We start from the raw sequence: 22,822 nt of genomic DNA on the forward strand, positions 1-22,822 counted from the left end.
ACACCTGCACCCCAATGTTTATAGCAGCAATGTCCACAATAGCCAAACTGTGGAAGGAGCCTTGGTGTCCATCGAAAGATGAATGGATAAAGAAGATGTGGTATGTATATACAATGGAATATTACTCAGCCATTGGAAATGACAAATACTCAACATTTGCTTCCATGTGGATAGAACTGGAGGGTATTATGCTGAGTCAATCGGAGAAAGACAAACATTATATGGTTTCATTCATTTGGGGAATATAAAAATACTAAAAGGGATTAAAGGGGAAAGGAGAGAAAATGAGTGGGAAATATCAGAGAGAGTGACAGAACATGAGAGACTCCTAACTCTGGGAAATGAACAAGGGGTAGTGGAAGGGGAGGTGGGCAGGGGGATGGGGTGACTGGGTGATGGGCACTGAGGGGGGCACTTGATGGGATGAGCACTGGGTGTTATACTACATGTTGGTAAATAGAACTCCAACCAAAAAAATATATAAAAACAATAACACAGTTGTCAAGAACATGGAAACAGCATATTCTCTTCAATAAATGGCATGAAACTGGATAACCACATGACAAAGAATAAAATTATTCCCTTTTCTTATGTCATATACAAAAATTTACTGAAAATGGATTAAGGCTTAAATGTAACATCCAAAACTATAAAACTCCTAGAAGAAAACATAGGGAAAAAAACTTGACATTGATCTGAGCAATGATTTTTTGGATTTGGCCCTATAAGCACAGTCGAAAAAAAATAGACAAGCCAGGTTGCATCACACTAAAAACCTCTGCACAACCCTGGAAATAATTAACAAAATAGGAATAGCATTTGGAATGGGAGAAATATTGGCAAATGATACACGTGATAAGGGGTTAATATCTAAAATATATAAGAAACTTAAACAATTCCATAGCGAAAAAAACCTCACAGTAACTCAATTAAAAATGGGTAAAGGGTTCATACTACCCAAAGCAATCTACAGTTTCAATGGAATCCCTACCAAAATGCCAATAGCATTTTCTTCACAGCACTATAACAACTAATTTAAAATTTGCCTATAACTGCAAAAGACCTCAAATAGCCAAAGAAACCTTGAGAAAGAACAAAACTGAATATATCATAATCCCAGATTTCAAGATATACTACAAAGTTATAGTAATCAAAACAGAATGGTATTGGCACAAAAATTAACATATGAATCAAAAGAACAGGATAAAAAAACTCAGAAATAAACACCTATATGGTAAATTAATATATGACAAAGGAGGCAAGAATACACAATGAGAAAAAACAGTCTCTTTAATAAATGGTGTTGTAAAAACTGGAGAGCTACATGCAAAAGAATGAAACTGGACCACTTTCTTACACCATACACAAAAATAAACTCACAATTTTTTTAAACTCACAATTGATTAAGACCTAAATGTGAGACCTGAATCCATAAAACTCCTAAAAGAAAATATAGGCAGTAATTTCTTGGACATCAGCCTTAGCAACATATTTATGGATATGTTTCCACAGGCAAGGGAAATGAAAGTAAAATTAAACTACTGAAACAAAACAAAAACCCTTCATACAACAAGAAAAGCCATCCACCAAAAAAAGGTAACCTACTGAAAGGGAAAAGATACTTGCAAATGATATATCGTATAAAGGGTTAATATTCAAAACATACACAGAACTTACATAATTCAACACACACAAAAAAAAAACCCAATTTGATTTAAAAATGTGCAGAGTACCTGAATAGACATTTAAAAAAAAAAAGACATACAGATGGCCAACAGACACATTAAAAGATATTCAACATCACTTATCATCAGAGAAATGCAAATCAAAACCATAATGACACATCACTTTACACCTTTTAGGATTGCTATTATTAAAAGGAAAAATGATAAGGTGGTGAGGATATGTAGAAAGGGGAACCTTCATACACTGTTGGTGGGAATGTAAATTCGTGCAACTATTGTGGAAAGCAGTAAAGAGTTTCCTCAAAAAATTACAAAACAGAAATACCATATGATCCAGCAATTCCACTTCTCGGTATTTTTCCAAAGAAAACAAAACCACCAATCTGAAGAGATATATCCACCCCTTTGTTCATTGCAGCATTATTTACAATAATCAAGAAACAACCCAAGTGCCCATCAATAGATGAAAGGATAAAAAAGATTTGGCATACACACACACACACACACACACACCCCCCAAATAATGGAATAATACTAAACCATAAAAAAGAATGAAATCTCACCATTTGCAATAACAAGGATGGACCTACAGTGTATTATGCTAAGTGAAATAAGTCAGACAGAGAAAGACAAATACCATATGATTTCGCTTACATGTGGAAGGAATCTAAAAACCAAAACAAATGAATAAAGTCTTAAATATAGAGAACAAATTTGTGGTAGCCAGAGGGATGGGGAGTGCAAAATAGATGAAGGGGATTTAGGGGTGGTAGAAGGGGAGGAGGGTGGGGGGTGGGAGTGAATGGGTGAGGGCACTGGGGGTTATTCTGTATGTTAGTAAATTGAACACCAATAAAAAATAAATTAAAAAAAAAGAGGTACAAACTTCCAGTTATAAAATAAATAAGTCATGAAATTGGAAAGGAATGCATAGGCAATATAGTCAGTAATATTGTAGTAATGTTGTATAATGACAGATGGTGACTACACTTATCTTAGTACTACATAGAATTGTCAAATCAAGACATATACTGGAAACTCATATGATACTATATGTTAATTATACTTCAGTAATTTAAAAAATTGGGAAGAATTGGTAAAATAGACAAAAGAGATTAAGAGTACACTTACTGAGCACTGAGAAATGTGTAGAATTGAATCATACTGTATACCTAAAATTAATATAACATTGTGTTAATTATACTTGAATAAAAATTTTAAAAACATATATACCATTCATATTGTAACCAAAAGAGAGTGAAGGTGGCTATACTAATAACAAAATAGGCTCTAAGTCAAACACTGTTGCAAGAGACAAAAAAGACATTATTATATATTGCCAGTAGTCAATTTGCCAAGAAGATATAACAATAAAAAACATATGCACCAGGTATCAGGACTCAAAATATATGAGGCAAATATTGATAAAAATCGAAAGAAGAAATACATAGCCCTACAATAATAGCTGGAGACTCTAATACCCTACATTCAGAATGCATAGAATAATCAGACATTGTATAAGTAAGGAAACAGAAGTCTTGAACTGCACAATAAATCTACCAGACCTCGCATATACATTAACAGTCCATGAATCAACAGAACACACATTCTTCTCATGTACACAACAAACATCCTCCAGGATAGAGGACTCTAAGTCTACAAAATAATACTAACACACTTAAGAGGTCTAAAATCATGCAAAGTATTATTATTCTAGACAGAAAGGAATGATACTAGAAATCAATAGTAAAAAAAAACCCAGAAAATTCTCTAATACATGGAAATTAACACTAAAAAAAGCACAAGGAAATTTTTAAAATATTTTGAGAGAATCAAACAAAACACATGACACAAAAGCTTATAGGATGCAGTGAAAGCAGTGTTAAGATGGAAATTAGTAGATCTAAGTGTTTATATTGAAAAAAAGAAGAAAGACTTTAAATCAACAACTAAAATTCACATGTTAAGTAACTAGGAAAAAAATAAAACTAAATCCAAACCTAGCAGAATAAAGAAAATGATAATGATTAAAGTGGAAACAAATGAAATAGATAATGGGAAAAAAACGAGTAAAACAACAAAACAAAAAATTGGTTCTTTGAAAAGATCAACAAATTTGACAAACGTTTACCTATGCCGACTAAGTAAAAAGAGAAAAAAAAATTATCAAATCAGCAATGAAGTGGAACCTTACTACTGATTTTAAGAGATAAAAAGATTGTAAAAGAATACTACGAAAAGTTGTCCACCAAGAAACTAGATAACTTAGATGAAATGCACAAGTTTTTAGAAACGCATGATCTGGGTGGGGGGATGGGGTGACTGGGTGACAGGCACTGAGGGGGGCACTTGACAGGATGAGCACTGGGTGTTATACTCTATGTTGGCAGATCTAACTCCAATTAAAAAAATATACAAAAAAATAGAAACACATGATCTACCAACACTGATTCATGAAGAAATAGAAAATCTGAATAGACCTATAACTAGTATGAAGATGGACTCAGTAATCAAAAACCTCTCAATAAAGAAAAGCCCTGCATCAGATGGCTTCCTTGAGTAAACTACACCAAATACTTAAAGATTAACATTAAGTCTTCTCAAACTCTTATAAAACATTGAGGAAGAGCAAAGACTTCCTAACTCGTTCTATAAGGCTAGCATTATCATGAGACCAAAGGCAGACAAAGGCATTAAATACTATGGAGAGTTCTCAAAAAAAATCTAAAAATAAAACTATCATGTGACCCAGCAATCTCTTTTCTGGATATATTCTCCCCAAAAATGAAAGCAATACTTTCAAGATATCATCAAAAAATTGAATACTTAGGAATAAATTTAACCAAGAAAATAAAAAATCTGTACATTAAAAAATACAAGACTTTGCCAAAAGAAATAAAACACACAGAAATGGAAGGGCATCCTGTGTTCATGGATTGCAAGAATTAACATTATTAATTATCTTTAAAGATTTTATGTATTTATTTTAGAGACAGGGAGATAGTGAGAAAGAGCATGAGCGGGATCCCCGGGTGGCGCAGCGGTTTGGCGCCTGCCTTTGGCCCAGGGCACAATCCTGGAGACCCGGGATCAAATCCCACGTCGGGCTCCTGGTGCATGGAGCCTGCTTCTCTCTCTGTGTGTGTCTCTGCCTCTCTCTCGGTCTGTGGCTATAATAAATAAATAAATAAATAAATAAATAAATAAATAAATAAATAATAAATAAATAAAATATTTAAAAAAAAAAAAAAGAAAGAGCATGAGCATGGGAGAGAGGGAGAAGCAGGCTCCCTGCTGAGCAGGGAGCCCAACGTGGGGTCCAGTCTCAGGACCCTAGGATCATGACCTGAGCCAAAGGCAGCTGCTTAACCAACTGAGCCACTCAGTTGCCCCAGAAGAGTTATTATTATTATTTTTTAAAGATTTTTTATTTATGTATTCATGAGAGACACAGAGACATAGCAGAGGGAGGGAGCCCAATGTGGGACTCAATCACGGAACTACAGGATCACACCCTGAGCTGAATGCTGAATGCGCTTAACCACTAAACCACCCAGGTGTCCAAAGAGTTAATATTATTAAAATGTCCTTGTTACTCAAAGCCATCTATAAATTTAAAACATCTCTATCAAAATCTCAATTGCATTTTTCAGAGATAGAACAACAATCCTAAAACTTGTAGAACTATAAAAGACCCAAACAGCCAAAGCAATAATGAGAAAGAACAAAATTGGAGGCATCTATATTTCAACTATATTACAAAGCTATAATAATTGAAACATATGGTACTGGCATAAAAATAGACACATAGATCAGTATAATAGAATTAAACCCCCACATTATTTTATTATTAAACTAATACTTGATAAGGGAGCTAAGACTATCCAATGTGGAAAGACAATGTCTTCAACAAATGGTGCTGGAAAAATTGGATAACCACATACAGAAACATGAAATTGGACCCCTATCTTACACCACTCAGAAGAAGTAGCTTGAAATAGATTAAAGACTTAAACATAAACTTGAAACCATAAAACTTCTAGTAAGAAAATATAGGGAAGAATCTCCTTGATATTGGCCTTGGCAATGGTTTTCTTTATATGACACCTAAAGAACAGGCAACAAAAGAAAAATAAACAAGACTAGATCAAACTTAAACAATCAAGAAGATGAAGAAAACAAAAAAACAACAATCATGAAGATGAAGAAAATACATGGAAAAAATATTTGCCAATTATGTATCAAAAAGTGTATAAATATCCAAAAATTTTCAAGAACTCATTCAACTCAATAACAAATAAATAAAATTCTAATTAAAGAATGGGCAGAGAAACTACACAGATTTTTTTTCCCAAATAAGACATCCAAAATGTCAACAGGTACATGAAAAAGTACTCAACATTGCTAATCAGGAAAATACAAATCAAAACCATAGTGAGATATTACCTTACACCTGTCAGAAAAATGGTCATCAAGAAGGCTAGAATTAACAAGTGTTGGCAAGGAAGTGGAGAAAAGGGAATCCTTGTACAGTTGGTGAGATTATAAAACTTGTTCAGTCATTATGGAGAATAGTATGGTAATTCCTCAAAAAATTAAAAACATAAATAGCATATGATCCAGTAATCCCTCTTCTGGGTATATATCCAAAGGAAATGAAAGCTGGTTATTAAAGAATATATGCAGTCCCATGTTTATTGTAGTATTTATTATTCAAAATATCCAAAATATGAAAAAAACATTATCAATGGATAAGTGGATTAAGAAGACATGGTGTATACATAATGAAATACTATTCAACCACGAGAAAAAAGGAAATTCTGTCATTTGCTACAACACAGATGGAACTCGAAGACATTATGCTACGTGAGATACGTCAGAAAAATAAATACTGTATGGTATCCCTTATATGTGAAATCTAAAAAAAAAAACAACTTGAAAACACAGAGTGGATTGATGGTTATAAGGGGTTGGGGAGTGGGGAAATGGGAGAGATATTGCTTAAGGCTATATGCTTGCAATTGGTAGATAAATAAGACCTAGAGATCTAATACACAGCACAGTGACAAAAATATAAACATTGAACTTTCTAAGAGACTAGATTTTAATTCTTCCCACCACTAGAAGAAATAACAGTTATGTGGCATGACAGAGGTTTTACCTAATGCCACAGTGGCAATCTTATTGAGATATAAATTTATCAAGTCAATATGTTATAGACCTTAAATTTACACACTGTTATATGTCAATTATTACTCAATAAAAGATTTTTTAATAAAATAAAGTAAAAAAAAAACAAAAAGTAAGATGCAAACAGTAACAATAAGAGAGCTGAGGTGTCCATGCTAATATAAAAATATAAACCAACATTATTACTTGAGATAAAGAGGGATATTTCATAGTGGTTAAGAATTAATTCATCAGGAAAATATAAGAATTGTAAACATATCTGTACCTAACAAAGGAGCCCCATGCTACACGAAGCAAAAATTAACAGAAATGAATAAAATATGTAAAATCCAACAAAAATAGTTGGAGACTTCAGTGACGCATTCTGCATAATGGAGAGGAAAATGAGACAGAATATCAACAAGAATATAGAAGAAATAAACAGAACTATGAGGTAGACCTAACTCACATTTTTAGAACAATCCAACCAATAACAATATAAATTCCTCTCAAATGTACATAAAACTCTCTTAAAATAAATACTATGGTAAAATAAAATAAATCTCAAAAAATTTTAAAGGATTTATATCATACAATTTATGTCCCCAAACCACACTGAAATTAAATTAGAAATCAAAAACAGAAGAAAATGTAATTCAAATAGAAATGTTTTAATTCAAAATTAATTTAAATTTTGGAAATCCTTAAGAAAGGAAAAGACAGAGACAAGGGGCTGGGAGCGAGAAGGAGAAGCAAAAAAGAAGAACAGGAGAAGTAGGAGAAAGAGAAAAAAGGAGGAAAGGAAAAGATCTAGATTAGAAAGGAACAGATAAAACTGTTCATCACAGATTACATAAATTTATATGTAGAAAACCCTAAGAATTTTACAGATACTGGCACAGACACACATAGACACACACATGCACACACATAGACACACACATTAGAACTACTAAATGTGCTCAGAAAGGGCAAGAGGCTGCACATCAATATACAAAAATAAATTGTACTACCATAAACTAATAATATGCAACCCCAAAATGAAATTCAGTAATTCTGTTAACAATAGGTTCAAAAAAGAGAAAACATGTAGAAATAAGTTTAACAGAAGAATTGCAAGTTTTGTGCACTGACAACTATAAAACATTATTGGAGAAAATTTTAATATTTAAATAATGGAGAAATATGCCATGTTCAAGATCAGATGACTTAACATTGCTAACTTGGTAATGGTCCCAAATTTATCTATAGATTCAATGTGATTCCTATCAAAATTCCAGCTAGTTTTTTAAAAGAAATTGATGAGATGATCTTAAAATTTATATAGTAATATGGAAGACTCAGGGAGGTCAAAATAATAATTAAAAAGCAAATTTACTGGACATACATATTCTAATTTAAAAACTTAGTACAAAACAAAAACCTACTACAAAGTTATAATATTCAAGATGGTATGGTACTGACATGAAGACAGACCTAGAGACAATTGAATAGAATTAAGAGTCCAGGAACAAATCTCTAAGTTTACAGTTAATTGATTTTCAACAGAGATATTGAGGCAATTCAATTTAGAAAAAGGACAGTCTTTAACAAATGGTGCTGGGACGATTCAACAGCCACATGTAAAAATATGTATTTAGACCCTTATACAAACCACACACAAAAGTGAACTCAAAATGGATCACAGACCTAAAAATGTTTTAGAAGTAAACAGAGCAAGTCTTTTTGATATCGTGTTAAGCAAAAATTGCTTAGATACATATTAAAGGCACAAGCAATAAAATTTGATGAGTTGGGTTTTATCAAAATTGAAAACTTTTTCAGTTCAAAAGATGCCATGAACAACATAAAAAGGCAAGCCACAGACTAGTAGAAAATGTCTATCCACCATACATCTGATAAAGGGCTTCTATCTAGAACATGTAAAGGGAACTTTGTAACTCAACAAGCAGACAACCAATTTTTTTAAAAAAGTTATACACACACAAAGTTATACACAAATGTTCATTGAAATTTTATTTATAAAAGCCAAAATCTAGGGGGGAGAAAGATTTCCTCAGTAGGTGAACTGCTCAACAAACCATTGTATATCTGTACTATAAATACTACACAGCAATAAAAAAGGAATGAATCGTGGATATACCCAGGAATCTAGATGATCCTCAGAAGTACGCTGAGTGGGAGGCGGGGCAAGATGGCGGAAGAGTAGGATCCCCAAGTCACCTGTCTCCACCAACTTACCTAGATAACTTTCAAATCATCCTGAAAACCTACGAATTCGGTCTGAGATTTAAAGAAAGAAAAACTGGAATGCTACAGTGAGAAGAGTTCACGCTTCTATCAAGGTAGGAAGACGGGAAAGAAAAGAAAAGGAAAGAAAGAAAAAGAAAAAGAAAGAAAGAAAGAAAGAAAGAAAGAAAGAAAGAAAGAAAGAAAGAAAGAAAGAAAGAAAGAAAGAAAGAAAAGGAAGGAAGGAAGGAAGGAAGGAAGGAAGGAAGGAAGGAAGGAAGGAAGGAAGGAAGAAAGAAAGAAAGAGAAAGAAAAAAAAGGCATCTAAGGGGGAGGAGCCCCAGCGAGGAGCCGGGCTAAGGCGCCGCAGCGAGTGCCCCCAGGACAGTAAAGCCCAGGCCCAGAGAAGCGGAGCTTCACCAATCTTCCTGGATGGAAAGGCACTCGCAGGGAGCTTAGGCAGGATCCCAGGAATGGCGGGGATGCCCTCAGGCTCCCAGGGGCACTGATGGAGGAACTTCGCCCCGGGGAGAGCGCACCACACACTCTACAGGCCTTGCTCCCTAAAGGGCTGCAGCGCAGGTGGGGGAGGGGGGCGTGGGAGCAGCTCAGGCAGTGGCTCAGGCTGCAGCTCGCGTGGAGAGGGCTGCGCGCCCAGGGAGCACGATACAAACAGCACAGGCACCGGAGCCCACGGCCCTGGGGGACACAGCCCAGGATTCCCCACTCCCTCGCACTCCCCCCATGATAGGCAGAGACTGGGAGGACACAGGACAGCAAGGACGCTCCTGCCACGGTGCAGCCCCAAGCGGTGCAGACCTGCACCCCCTGCCCCTGGAGCATCCAGGCTCCTGTGGACTGGGAGCTGTGGTAGTTACTCAGGAGCTGACTCTAAGGCAGGAGAGCTGGACTCCACCGCCACTGTTGTTCCTTCTGGTGTCACCTTGACCTGGGACTGAACAGGGGCCTCACAGGATAAACAGCTCCCACTGAGCCGTGCACCTGACAGGGGGATGGGCAGCTCCCTCAGGTGCACACACCTGAGAATCAGCACAGCAGGCGACTCCCCCAGAAGACCAGCTAGAAGGACAGAGGAAAAGCAAGTCATTGACCAAGCAGCACTGGAAAGTTCCAGGGGAAGTAGAGGGATCTACAGTATATAGAATTAGAGGATACTCCCCCTTGTTTTCTGTTTGCCCCCCCCCTTTTTTTTTCTTTTTTTTTTTTCCTTTTTCCTCTCTTTCTTTTTCCAGTAAAACTTGTTTTTGGCCACTCTGCACTGAGCAAAATGACTAGAAGGAAAAACTCACCTCAAAAGAAAGAATCAGAAACAGTCTTCTCTCCCACAGAGTTCCAAATTTGGATTACAATTCAATGTCAGAAAGCCAATTCAGAAACACAATTATAAAGCTACTGGTGGCTCTAGAAAAAAGCACAAAGGATTCAAGGGACTTCATGACTGCAGAATTTAGATCTAATCAGGCCGAAATTAAAAATCAATTAAATGAGATGCAATCCAAACTGGAGGTCCTAATGACGAGGGTTAATGAGGTAGAAGAATGAGTGAGTGACACAGAAGACAAGTTGATGCCAAGGAAGAAAACTCAGGACAAAAGAGAAAAACAATTAAAAGATCATGAGGATAGGTTAAGGGAAATAAATGACAGCCTCAGAAGGAAAAAATCTACATTTAATTGGGGCTCCCTAGGGTGCCAAAAGGGACAGAAGTCCAGAGTATGTATTTGAACAAATCATAGCTGAAAACTTTCCTATTCTGGGAAGGGAAACAGGCATTCAGATCCAGGGGATAGAGAGATTCACCCCTAAAATCAATAAAAACCACTCAACACCTCCACATTTAATAGTGAAACTTGTAGATTCCAAAGATAAAGAGAAGATCCTTAAAGCAGCAAGAGACAAGAAATACATAACCTTTATGAGGAGAAAATTTAGGATAACAGCAGACCTCTCCACAGAGACCTGGCAGGCCAGAAAAAGGGCTGGCAAGATATGTTCAGGGTCCTAAATGAGAAGAACCTGCAGCCAAGAATACTTTATCCCAAAAGGCTCTCATTCAGAATAGAAGGAGAGATAGAGAGCTTCCAAGATAGGCAGAAACTGAGAGAATATATGACCACCAAGCCGGCTCTGCAAGAAATATTAAGGGGGACCCTGTAAAAGAAAGAGGAAGTCCAAGGAAACAATCCACAAAAACAGGGACTGAATAGGTATCATGATGATACTAAATTCATATCGTTCAATAATAACTCTGAACGTGAATGGGCTTAATGACCCCATCAAGCGGCGCAGAGTTTCAGACTGGATAAAAAAGCAAGACCCATCTGTTTGCTGTTTACAAGGGACTCATTTTAAACATAAAGACACCTACATCCTGAAAATAAAAGGTTGGAGAACCATGTATCATTCAGATGGTCCTCAGAAGAAAGCAGGGGTAGCCATCCTTATATCAGATAAATTAAAGTTTATCCCAAAGACTGTAGTAAGAGATGAAGAAGGACACTATAACATACTTAAAGGATCTATCCAACAAGAGGACCTAATAATCATGAATATTTATGCCCTGAATGTGGCAGCTGCCAAGTATATCAATCACTTAATAACCAAAGTTAAGATATACTTTGATAATAATATACTTATACTTGGTGACTTGAATGTAGCACTTTTTACAATCCACAGGTCTTCTAAGCACAACATCGCCAAAGAAACAAGAGCTTTATATGATACACTGGACCAGATGGATTTCAGAGATATTTACAGAACTTTACATCCAAATGCAACCGAATACACATTCTTCTCAAGTGCACATGGAACTTTCTCCAGAATAGACCACATACTGGATCACAAATCAGGTCTTAACCAATACCAAAAGATTGGGATCGTCCCCTGCATATTTTCAGACCATAATGCTTTGAAACTAGAAATCAATCACAAGAAGTTTGGAAGGATTTCAAACAGGAGGAGGTTAAGGACTATCCTGCTAAAAGATGAAAGGGTCAACCAGGAAATTAGAGTAGAATTAAAAAGATTCATGGAAACTAATGAGAATGAAGATACAACTGTTCAAAATCTTTGGGATACAGCAAAAGCAGTCCTGAGGGGGAAATACATTGCAATACAAGCATCCATCCAAAAACTGGAAACAACCCAAATACAAAAGCTAACCTTGCACCTAAAGGAGATAGAGAAAAAACAGCAAATAGATCCTACACCCAGCAGAAGAAAAGAATTAATAAAGATTCAAGCAGAACTCAATGAAGTCGAGACCAGAAGAACTGTGGAACAGATCAACAAAACCAGGAGTTGGTTCTTTGAAAGAATTAGTAAGATAGATAAACCATTAGCCAGCTTTATTAAAAAGAAAGGAGAAAAGACTCAAATTAATAAAATCATGAATGAGAAAGGAGAGATCACCACCAATACGACGGAAATACAAACGATTTTTAAAGCTTACTATGAACAGCTATACGCCAATACATTAGGCAATCTAGAAGAAATGGACGCATTTCTGGAAAACCACAAACTACTAAATCTGGAACAGGAAGAAATAGAAAGCCTGAACGGGCCAATAACCAGGGAGGAAATTAAAGCAGTCATCCCAAACCTCCCAGGACACAAAAGTCCAGGGCCAGATGGCTTCCCAGGGGAATTCTATCAAACGTTTAAAGAAGAAACCATACCTATTCTACTAAAGCTGTTCAAAAGATAAAAACAGATGGAGTACTTCCAAACACTTTCTATGAGGCCAGCATCACCTTCATTCCAAAACCAAAGACCCCACCAAGAGGAGAATTATACACCAATATCCCTGATGAGCATGGATGCAAAAATTCTCAACAAGATATTAGCCAATAGGATCCAACAGTACACTCAGAAGATTATTCACCATGACCAAGTGGGATTTATCCCTGGGATGCAAGACTGGTTCAACACTCGTAAAGCAATCAATGCAATTGATGATATCAGCAAGAGAAAAAACAAGAACCATATGATCCTCTCAATAGATGCAGAGGCAGCATTTGACAAAATACAGCATCCATTCCTGATCAAAACTCTTGAGAGTATAAGGATAGAGGGAACATTTCTCAGCATCTTAAAAGCCATCTACGAAAAGCCCACAGCCAATATCATTCTCAATGGGGAAACACTGGGAGCCTTTCCCCTAAGATCAGGAACAAGACACGGTGTCCACTCTCACCACTGCTATTCAACATAGGACTATAAGTCCTAGCCTCAGCAATCAGACAACAAAAAGAAATAAAAGGCATTCAAATTGGCAAAGAAGTCAATCTCTCACTCTTTGCAGATGACATGATACTGTACATAGAAAACCCAAAAGACTCCACCCCAAGATTGCTAGAACTCATGCAGCAATTCGGCAGCGTAGCAGGATACAAAATCAAGCCCAGAAAACTGTGGCATTTCTATACACTAACAATGAGACTGAAGAAAGAAAACATAAGGAGTCAATCCCATTTACAATTGCACCCAAAAGCATAAGATGCCTAGGAATAAAGCTAACCAAAGAGGTAATGGATCTATACCCTAAAAACTACAGAACACTTCTGAAAGAAATTGAGGAAGACACAAAGAGATGGAAAAATATTCCATGCTCATCAATTGGAAGAATTAATATTGTGAAAATGTCAATGTTACCCAGAGCAATTTACACATTCAATGCAATCCCTATCAAAATACCATGGACTTTCTTCAGAGAGTTGGAACAAATCATCTTAAGATTTGTGTGGAATCAGAAAGGACCCCGAATAGACAGGGGAATATTAAAAAAGAAAACCATAGCTGGGGGCATCACAATGCCAGATTTCAGGTTGTACTACAAAGCTATAGTCATCAAGACAGTGTGGTACTGGCACAAAAACAGACATATAGATCAATGGAACAGAATAGAGAATCCCGAAATGGACCCTCAACTTTATGTCAATATATGACAAAGCAGGAAAGACTATCTACTGGAAAAAAGACAGTCTCTTCAATAAACGGTGCTGGGAAAATTGGACATTCACCTCCAGAAGAATGAAACTAGACCATTCTCTTACACCATACACAAAGATCAACTCAAAATGGATGAAAGATCTATATGTGAGACAAGATTCCATCAAAATCCTAGAGGAGAACACAGGCAACACCCTTTTTGAACTCGGTCACAGTAACTTCTTGCAAGATACATCCACGAAGGCAAAAGAAACAAAAGCAAAAATGAACTATTGGGACTTCATCAAGATAAGAAGCTTTTGCACAGCAAAGGATACAGTCAACAAAACTAAAAGACAACCTACAGAATGGGAGAAGATATTTGCAAATATCCTATCAGATAAAGGGCCTGTATCCAAGATCTATAAAGAACTTATTAAACTCAACAGCAAAGAAACAATCCAATCATGAAATGGGCAAAAGACATGAAGAGAAATCTCACAGAGGAAGACATGGCAACAAGCACATGAGAAAATGTTCTGCATCACTGGCCATCAGGGAAATACAAATCAAAACCACAATGAGATACCACCTCACACCAGTGAGAATGGGGAACATTAACAAGACAGGAAACAACAAATGTTGGAGAGCTTGTGGAGAAAGGGGAACCCTCTTGCACTGTTGGTGGGAATGTGAACTGGTATAGCCACTCTGGAAAACTGTGTGGAGGTTCCTCAAAGAGTTAAAAATAGATCTGCTCTACAACCCAGCAATTGCACTGCTGGGGATTTGCCCCAAAGATACAGATGCAGTGAAACGCCAGGACACCTGCACCCTGATGTTTATAGCAGCAATGTCCACAATAGCCAAATTGTGGAAGGAGCCTCCGTGTCCATCGAAAGATGACTGGATAAAGAAGATGTGGCATATGTATACAATGGAATATTACTCAGCCATTAGAAACGACAAATACCCACCATTTGCTTTGATGTGGATGGAACTGGAGGGTATTATGCTGAGTGAAATAAGTCAGTCGGAAAAGGACAAACATATGGTCTCATTCATTTGAGGAATATAAAAATTAGTGCAAGGGAATAAAGGGAAAGGAGAGAAGATGAGTGAAAATATCAGTGAGGGTGACAAAACATGAGACACCTAACTCTGGGAAATGAACAAGGGGTAGTGGAAGGGGAAGTGGGCGGGGCCAGGGGTTGGGGTGACGGGGTGTTGGGCACTGAGGGGGGCCGTTGGCGGGATGAGCACTGGGTGTTATGCTATATGTTGGCAAATTGAACTCCAATAAAAAATTTTTTAAAAAATTACTGGATGAAATCATAGACCCAAGTAAATTGAAAGACACTCAAAAATAAAATAAAATAAATATTAAAAAAAATAAGAATTACGTGAGTGAAAAAGCCAATCCCCAAAGGTTACATACCATGTGACACAATTTACATAACATTCATGAAAATACAAAAATTATAGATGGTAAACATCTTAAAGTTTGCTGGGGATAGAGGGAGGAATTGTTATAAAAAGATGACAGTAGGAATCCTTGTGGTGATGTAACTGTTCTTTATCCTGTCTATGGTAATAGTCATAGGATCCTACACCTGTGATAAAATTGCATACTAATACACACACATGAATACATCCTACGCCTGTGATAAAATTGCATACTAATACACACACATGAATACATCTATGACTGAGGAACTCTGAGTAAGATGGGTAGATTGTACAATGTCAATTTTGTGTACTATGGTGTTCTTTTGTGTATAGATAGTGTACTATAGTTATACAAGATGTTATCATTGGGAAATACTGAGTAAAAGATAAACAGGGCTTCTCTGTATTAGTTTCTACAATTATAAGTGAATCTCTATCTTTAAAAAAGCTTAATTTTAAAAATGGGTAAAAGATTTGAATCAACAGTTCATCAAAGAATGTATATAATAAAAACAAGCATGTGAAAAGATGTGCAACCTCATTAGTCATTAGGGAAATATAAAATAAACCTACAATATGATATACTTCATATCCACAAGAATAGCTCTAATAAAAAAATAACAGATGTTGGAGAGAATGTGGAGAAAATGGAACTTTCATACATTGCTGCTGGGAATGCAAACTGATTGATCCACCTCAAAAAACAGTTTGGCAGTTATCTTAAAATCAACAGTCTTACCATATAATCCAATAATTCCACTCATAGATATCTACCCTTGAGAAATTAAAACACATGTTCACACAAGGACATGTATGTGAATTTTATTTTTTTTATTTTTTATTTTTATTGGAGTTCAATTTGCCAACATATAGCATAACACCCAGTGCTCAACCCATCAAGTGCTCCCCTCAGTGCCCGTCACCCAGTCACCCCCACCCACCTCCCTTTCCACCACCCTTTGTTTGTTTCCCAGAGTTAGGAGTCTCTCATGTTCTGTTTCCCTTTCTGATATTTCCCACTCATTTTTTCTCCTTTCCCCTTGTATGTGAATTTTAATAGCAGCATCTTCATAATATCCAAAATGTGGAAGCAATCCAAATATCATCAATTAGTGAATGGATAAAATGTGATATATCCTTACAATGACATACTATTTATCAGTTAAAAGGAATGGAGTACTTACATAAGACACAACATGGATAAATCTGAAAAATATTATGCTAAGCAAAAGAAACTAGATACAAAAGACCACATATTGTATGATCAAATTTATTTGAAATGTCTAGAAAAAGAAATCTATAGAGACAGAAAGTAGACTAATTATTGCCTGGGGCTGGGGGTCAGAGTGGGGAATGGTTGAAAATGGAACAGATTTCTTTTGGGTGTGACAGAAATGTTCTAAATTTAGTTTGTAGTGATAGTTGCAAAACTCTGTAGATGTACTAAAATCACTGAATGTACTAAAAACTCTGTAGATGTACTAAAATCACTGTACACTTAGAAAGAGAGAGAAAAGGACGGAAAGGAGGATGGGAGGGAGGGAGGGAGAACCATCTTAAAAGTTACATTTCTTTTCAGCTGTTCTAAGATTGAAACCCCCTTAGGTGGTTAAATCTGTTACTTCTTGACTCAGGTCCCCATCTATCAGACAGAGTAATTACCCCATGCCCTGCTCAGCTCATCAGACAAAAAGTTATATGGCCTACTTTCTTCTCCACCCACTCCTAGCTTTAGTATTCTTGATAGTTACTAAATTATCATTTAAAAATCATGTTCCTTGTATTTACTGACAAAATGTGTTTTTCTCAGCTTGCCCAATTCCAAATTCTCCTATATCTAGCAAAACAACTTACTTTTGGAATTATATATGCATTTTCAGCACAGTGTATATTCAAGAAAGCAGACCATACTTGTGAGTTTCTCCAAGCGTAGCACTGCTTTGTTCTTTTGAATATGACTAAATGTCAGAGACTGCTTTCCATTTTGACAGTATGATTTCCCCCTCCCCCTCCTCCCCTCCCATCCCCCACAGTCATCATTTCTTACCATAGTTCCAATATCTTACTTGCACTTATCACAAAGTCCACCCTTTATACTCCTTTCTCTTTTTCTCCTTCAAATATCTCTTCCTAGCCTAATCCTGAATGGTGAAAAGGAGAAGCTACTATTTAAGCAGTAATCGGCAAAATACTTCCATTTAGTCAGTGACTTGGACTTTTATGGATAATACAGCATGTTTGGAAAATTTTTAGTATTGCCTATGACTTTTTTACTTTTTGAAAGGGAAGAACTGGTGTGAAATATTGATTTGATCTTAAGTCTAAAGTATTTTGCTCCCATAAATGACACATGATACATTTTTATTAATCTCCAAGAAAAGCAGATATATTGTATCTGTCTTATCAGAAGGCTATGGTCAAATATTATTAGACTAGTAAAGTTCTCTATACTACAGAAACTAAAGTGCAGCCACTCTGGAAAACTGTGTGGAGGTTCCTCAAAGAGTTAAAAATAGAACTGCCCTATGACCCAGCAATTGCACTGCTGGGGATTTGCCCCAAAGATACAGATGCAGTGAAATGCCAGGACACCTGCACCCCAATGTTTATAGTAGCAATGTTCACAATAGCCAAACTGTGGAAGGAGCCTTGGTGTCCATGGAAAGATGAATGGATAAAGAAGATGTGGTATATGTATAATGGAATATTACTCAGCCATTAGAAACGACAAATACCCACCATTTGCTTCGACATGGATGGAACTAGAGGGTGTTGTGTTGAGTGAAATAAGTCAATCGGAAAAGGACAAACATTATATGGTCTCATTCATTTGGGGAATATAAAAAATAGTGAAAGGGAATAAAGGGGAAAGGAGAAAAAATGAGTGAGATATATCAGAAAGGGAGACAGAACATGAGAGACTCCTAACTCTGGGAAACGAACAAGGGGTGGTAGAAACGGAGGGGAGCGGGGGGTGGGGTAACTGGTGACTGGGTGCCACTGAGGGGGGCACTTGATAGGATGAGCACTGGGTGTTATTCTATATGTTGGCAAATTGAACACCAATAAAAAAAATAAATAAATAAAAAACAAATACAAAAAAAAAAAAAAAAGAAACGACAAATACCCACCATTTGCTTCAACGTGGATGGAACTGGAGGGTATTATGCTGAGTGAAATAAGTAAATTGGAAAAGGACAAACATTATATGGTCTTATTCATTTGGGGGAATATAAGAATTAGTGAAAGGGAATAAAGGGAAAGGAGAGAAAATGAGTGAAAATATCAGTGAGGGTGACAAAACATGAGACACTTAATTCTGGGAAATGAACAAGGGGTAGTGGAAAGGGAGGTGGGCGGGGGGTTGGGGTGACTGGGTGATGGGCACTGAGGGGGGCACTTGGCAGGATGAGCACTGGGTATTATGCTATATGTTGGCAAACTGAACTCCAATAAAAAATTTAAAAAAAGAAACTAAATTTTGTTGCTTATTGATAATGTTGCAACATATTTTTAAAGTTCATAAGTAAACAAGGTATGGAGTACAAAACATTTTTTCACCTTAATAACACAAACTTAGGGATCCCTGGGTGGCACAGCGGTTTGGCGCCTGCCTTTGGCCCAGGGCGCGATCCTGGAGACCCGGGATCGAATCCCACATCGGGCTCTCGGTGCATGGAGCCTGCTTCTCCCTCTGCCTGTGTCTCTGCCTCTCTCTCTCTCTCTCTGTGTGACTATCATAAATAAATAAAAATTAAAAAAAAATAACACAAACTTATTGATAATAATAATGGTTTGATCAGCACCTCTTACAAAACTAATTTCTTCCTCCCTCATGCATCCTAAATGCTTTGTTTGTATTGCTATACTGCTAACATAATACTCTTCTTAAAGTACACTTATAGGGTGCCTGAGTGGCTCATTTGGTTAATACTCTGACTCTTGGTTAATCCTTTTAGCTAAGGCCATGATCTCATGGGTCCTGGGATCCAGCCCCAAGCCAGGGTCTGCACTGGACTTGGAGCATGCTTGAAGTTTCTCTCCCCCTGCCCCTCCTCCAGCTCTCTCTCTCTCTCTCTCTCAAATAAACGAATAAATCTTTTAAAAAATAAAGTGCAGTTATGTCTGTTTCCCCAGTCTCACCATCAAATTTGGATGGAGCTGCAGAGTAGCAGAAAGAGCTGTGAAGTTGATATTAAAATACCTGGATCACAGGATTTGTTTTATTAATTAGCAGCTACGTGACATTACTGTCCTAATGATCCCTGAATTATGACATGGATTTCTGTGCTACTGCTAAGTATTAAATAGTTTGACACATAGTTTGGAAACTCAAAATATGTGATCTCTACAACATTTTAGTGATTGTGGAGAAGATAGGAAAAATATTTGAAATGGAAAATTTTGGACAAAATGTTACCACAGACCTTAATTACTTAAACTTCATGAGACTCAGTTTTGCCATCTATAAAGTAGATATGATGATGCTTACCTCATAGGATTGTTTAAGGGTTAACTGAGATACTGTACATGAAAGAGTCTAGCTCTCTGGAAGATGGATGATGTTCATTAATGTTTCCTTAGGTTGGAATGCTTCCTCCACCTCCTCCATGCCCCTCTCCCCTGTAAAAAGGGAAAAAACGGACAAAAAACTCCAAACTTCAAACATCTTTCAAGAAACAGCCCAAAAGGCACCACTGTACAAAGCCTTTCCAAACAACTTCAGGCAGTGTAGCCCTCTGGTTAAGAATACTGGGCTTTTGAAATCAGAAGAGATTCCCAAGTTTAAAAACAGATCTGCCATTTTACTAACGCCAGGATCTTGGGCACATTATTTATCCTCCGTGCATCTAGGTCTCCCATCTGCAAAGTGAGATCATCCTGGTACATATCTCATGCAGTTGTGAAGTATTAAATGCGATATTCACAAAGAGTGCTTAGCAAAGTCCCACTTAGTAAATCCTTTATTAAGTATTACACAGTAGAAGTAGTAATAGAAAGTTTCCTCTTCAGTAAAATGTTAATAAAAATACCTCGCAGGGTGGTAAAATTCTGATGCAAAAGTCTTTTAAACTATAATGCTGAACAAACATAAGGGATTGGTATATACCTTGAGATCTCTGGGGCAAAGTTCTAACCTCACGTTTTAGAATATACATTCCCTGCACTGGGTGGGGGTGTGTGGTAAATAGTACCCACTACTAATGAATGGGAAATAAAGCCAGAAGATACGTCCCAGGGGCCCAAGCAGCAGAAACCCAAAAAGCAATATTAAGCACAGAACCCGCAAACCCGGCCTCGATAATTCCCCGGAGTTCGCCTCTAACGCCCCCCTTCCTTTAGAGCCGCGCAAGCGTAGACTGATTTTGTTCCTCTCTCCCTCGGGCCCCCGCCTCCAACTCCCCCCCCCCCATTCTGCCCCAACACGCAGGCGCATCTCTTCAAATCCTGTCCCTACCCCTCGTTCTTTCTCTTCATTTCGTTCCCCCTCCTCTTCCAGCACTTTGGCAGGTTCAAACTCTTCGTGAGGGTGGCGGCGATCGAGATCACGTGATGAGCATCCTGCTGCCCAACATGGCGGAGTTCGACACCATCTCGGAACTGGAGGAGGAGGAAGAAGAAGCGGCAACGTCGTCGTCGTCGTCGCCGTCATCGTCGGTATCGGGGCCAGACGACGACGAGGAAGATGAAGAGGACGAGGAAGAAGAGGAGGACGAGGAAGAAGAGGAAGAGGAGACGCCGCCCCCGCCTCGGGTAGTGAGTGAGGAGCATCTGCGCAGATATGCCCCTGATCCTGTATTAGTGCGGGGCGCCGGCCATATCACTGTGTAAGCAAGAGGGGGCCAGGGGTTTGAAAACGGTGAGATTTGTCGACAGAGGAATAAGAAGGTGATCGAGGGGCCCGTGGGGTGGGGGAGGGCTGATAAGGCATAACAATTAAAAAGGGACACCTGGTCTAAATGGAGAAACCAAGGGAGATAGGTGTAAGGGAAGTGAGGAGAATGCAAATGTGATGCACCAACATCAGGTAAAGAGTGAGTATAGAACGGGAAGATTAGAGGTTTGGGAACCAAAGAAATTGGGAGTAGAGGTGAGTTTCCTTGCTTCTGTGTATGCTGGCAAGTAGTCTTTAAACTGCAGGATGTACCAGAGGATTCTTTGCTGCTAAAATTGGTATGTTGTGGAACACGGTGACTGCTGTGACCTGTGACAAGACCTAGGCTTGGATTCTTTAAAACAGAAACATATGTTTTGTGAATAATATTATAGACTGTCCACCCACCCACATACTCATTCATCTATTCTTCTTATCTAATCCTTATATGAATGAATACAATAATCCTTTCCACGTCTTAATAACTCCTCATTCTGACATTCCTTAATTATCACACAATTAGAGGTTCAGATTAAGAGGCAATTGTAAAAAGTAAAAGAGCAGTAGATTGAGAATGAGGGCTCTTGGAAGTTAGTCCCAGCTTTGCTTCTTACTGGCCCTGTGACCTTGCTCAGGTTACTTCATATTTCTGGGCCTTAATTTCTCCATCTGTAAAATGAGGGGTTGGAGGCAGATGGTTTCTAAAACCTTTCAGCTCTGAGATAATTTAAGATACCTATAGGAGATTTTGTATGCCCAAACACTAAATATGCAGACATTAAATACTTATGGAAATTATTTCCCTAGGAGCTGAGGTTGAGTTTTTTGAAAACTTATACAGAGTGACTTTTTTTAAAATTTAAATCTTGGATCATATTTGAGAAAATTAAAGGAGGAGAGACTTCATAGCCTAGTAGTTGCAAAGCAAAAGAAAATTTTAATAGTTCTCTGGGCTTTGAAGAGTGCTTTTTCTTTTTTATGTGCTTGGGCTATAAATGCTTGAAAGTTTGAGTGTGTGTCATGTTTATCTTCTTAACTATGCGGTCTTTTCCTGCATTTTCCTATTGCTGCCTCTAATTTTGATAATGACTCACCTAGTCCCTTTGACTTTCAATTGAATTCATATTATCAGAAATCATGTATTATAATATGCAACACTTCCCTTCCATCATGTTAGCTTTTAATTTTAACATGTTAGATATTTTTATTGTAATACGCTTTTGTGATCTTTGCATGGAATATATTAAGAAAGATTTTGAAATGGTAGATGAGTTTGGGAAGATTTTTAGACCTGCTTTTTGGTTAGGCAATTATTTTAACACAATTTTTCTTGGTCCAAGAATTTTGCAGATAGTCTACAATGATCAGATGCCAGCCTACTGCGCTGTTTTACTTTTATTCCTTTGATCACTAGGGAGACAATTTATTACTCTAATTATGATTCTGGCACCAAAGGTTACTTTCA

At 37.4% G+C, this 22,822-nt stretch overlaps 1 protein-coding gene and 1 long non-coding RNA gene across 7 annotated transcripts in view; one reads left to right on the plus strand and one right to left on the minus strand.

Moving 5' to 3' along the window:
* Positions 1–4,342: 4,342 nt before the first annotated feature.
* Positions 4,343–21,303, minus strand: LOC112671857 (uncharacterized). 2 transcript variants are annotated; one of them, XR_007409291.1, is made up of 4 exons: positions 20,941–21,303; positions 19,975–20,105; positions 10,394–10,505; positions 8,844–10,163 (listed from the first exon to the last, which is right to left on the minus strand). It is a non-coding gene; the product is annotated as an uncharacterized LOC112671857 (long non-coding RNA). The 2 variants fall into 2 exon arrangements; XR_003143888.3 differs by lacking the exons at positions 8,844–10,163; positions 10,394–10,505 and adding an exon at positions 4,343–4,855.
* CHIC1 (cysteine rich hydrophobic domain 1) overlaps positions 20,888–22,822 on the plus strand; it is a 75,079-nt gene continuing 73,144 nt past the window's right edge. For 4 of the 5 annotated variants that reach the window (XM_025466211.3, XM_049107194.1, XM_025466210.3 and 1 more), the window contains exon 1: positions 20,897–21,310. In XM_025466211.3, the coding sequence (XP_025321996.1) occupies positions 21,036–21,310 (275 nt within the window). In that variant the 5' untranslated portion in view covers positions 20,897–21,035. Of the gene's footprint in view, positions 21,311–22,822 lie in introns of all 5 variants that reach the window. The other variant, XM_025466212.3, reaches the window with a different exon arrangement.

Source organism: Canis lupus, chromosome X (genome assembly GCF_003254725.2).
Source record: "Canis lupus dingo isolate Sandy chromosome X, ASM325472v2, whole genome shotgun sequence".
Classification (NCBI taxonomy): domain Eukaryota; kingdom Metazoa; phylum Chordata; class Mammalia; order Carnivora; family Canidae; genus Canis; species Canis lupus.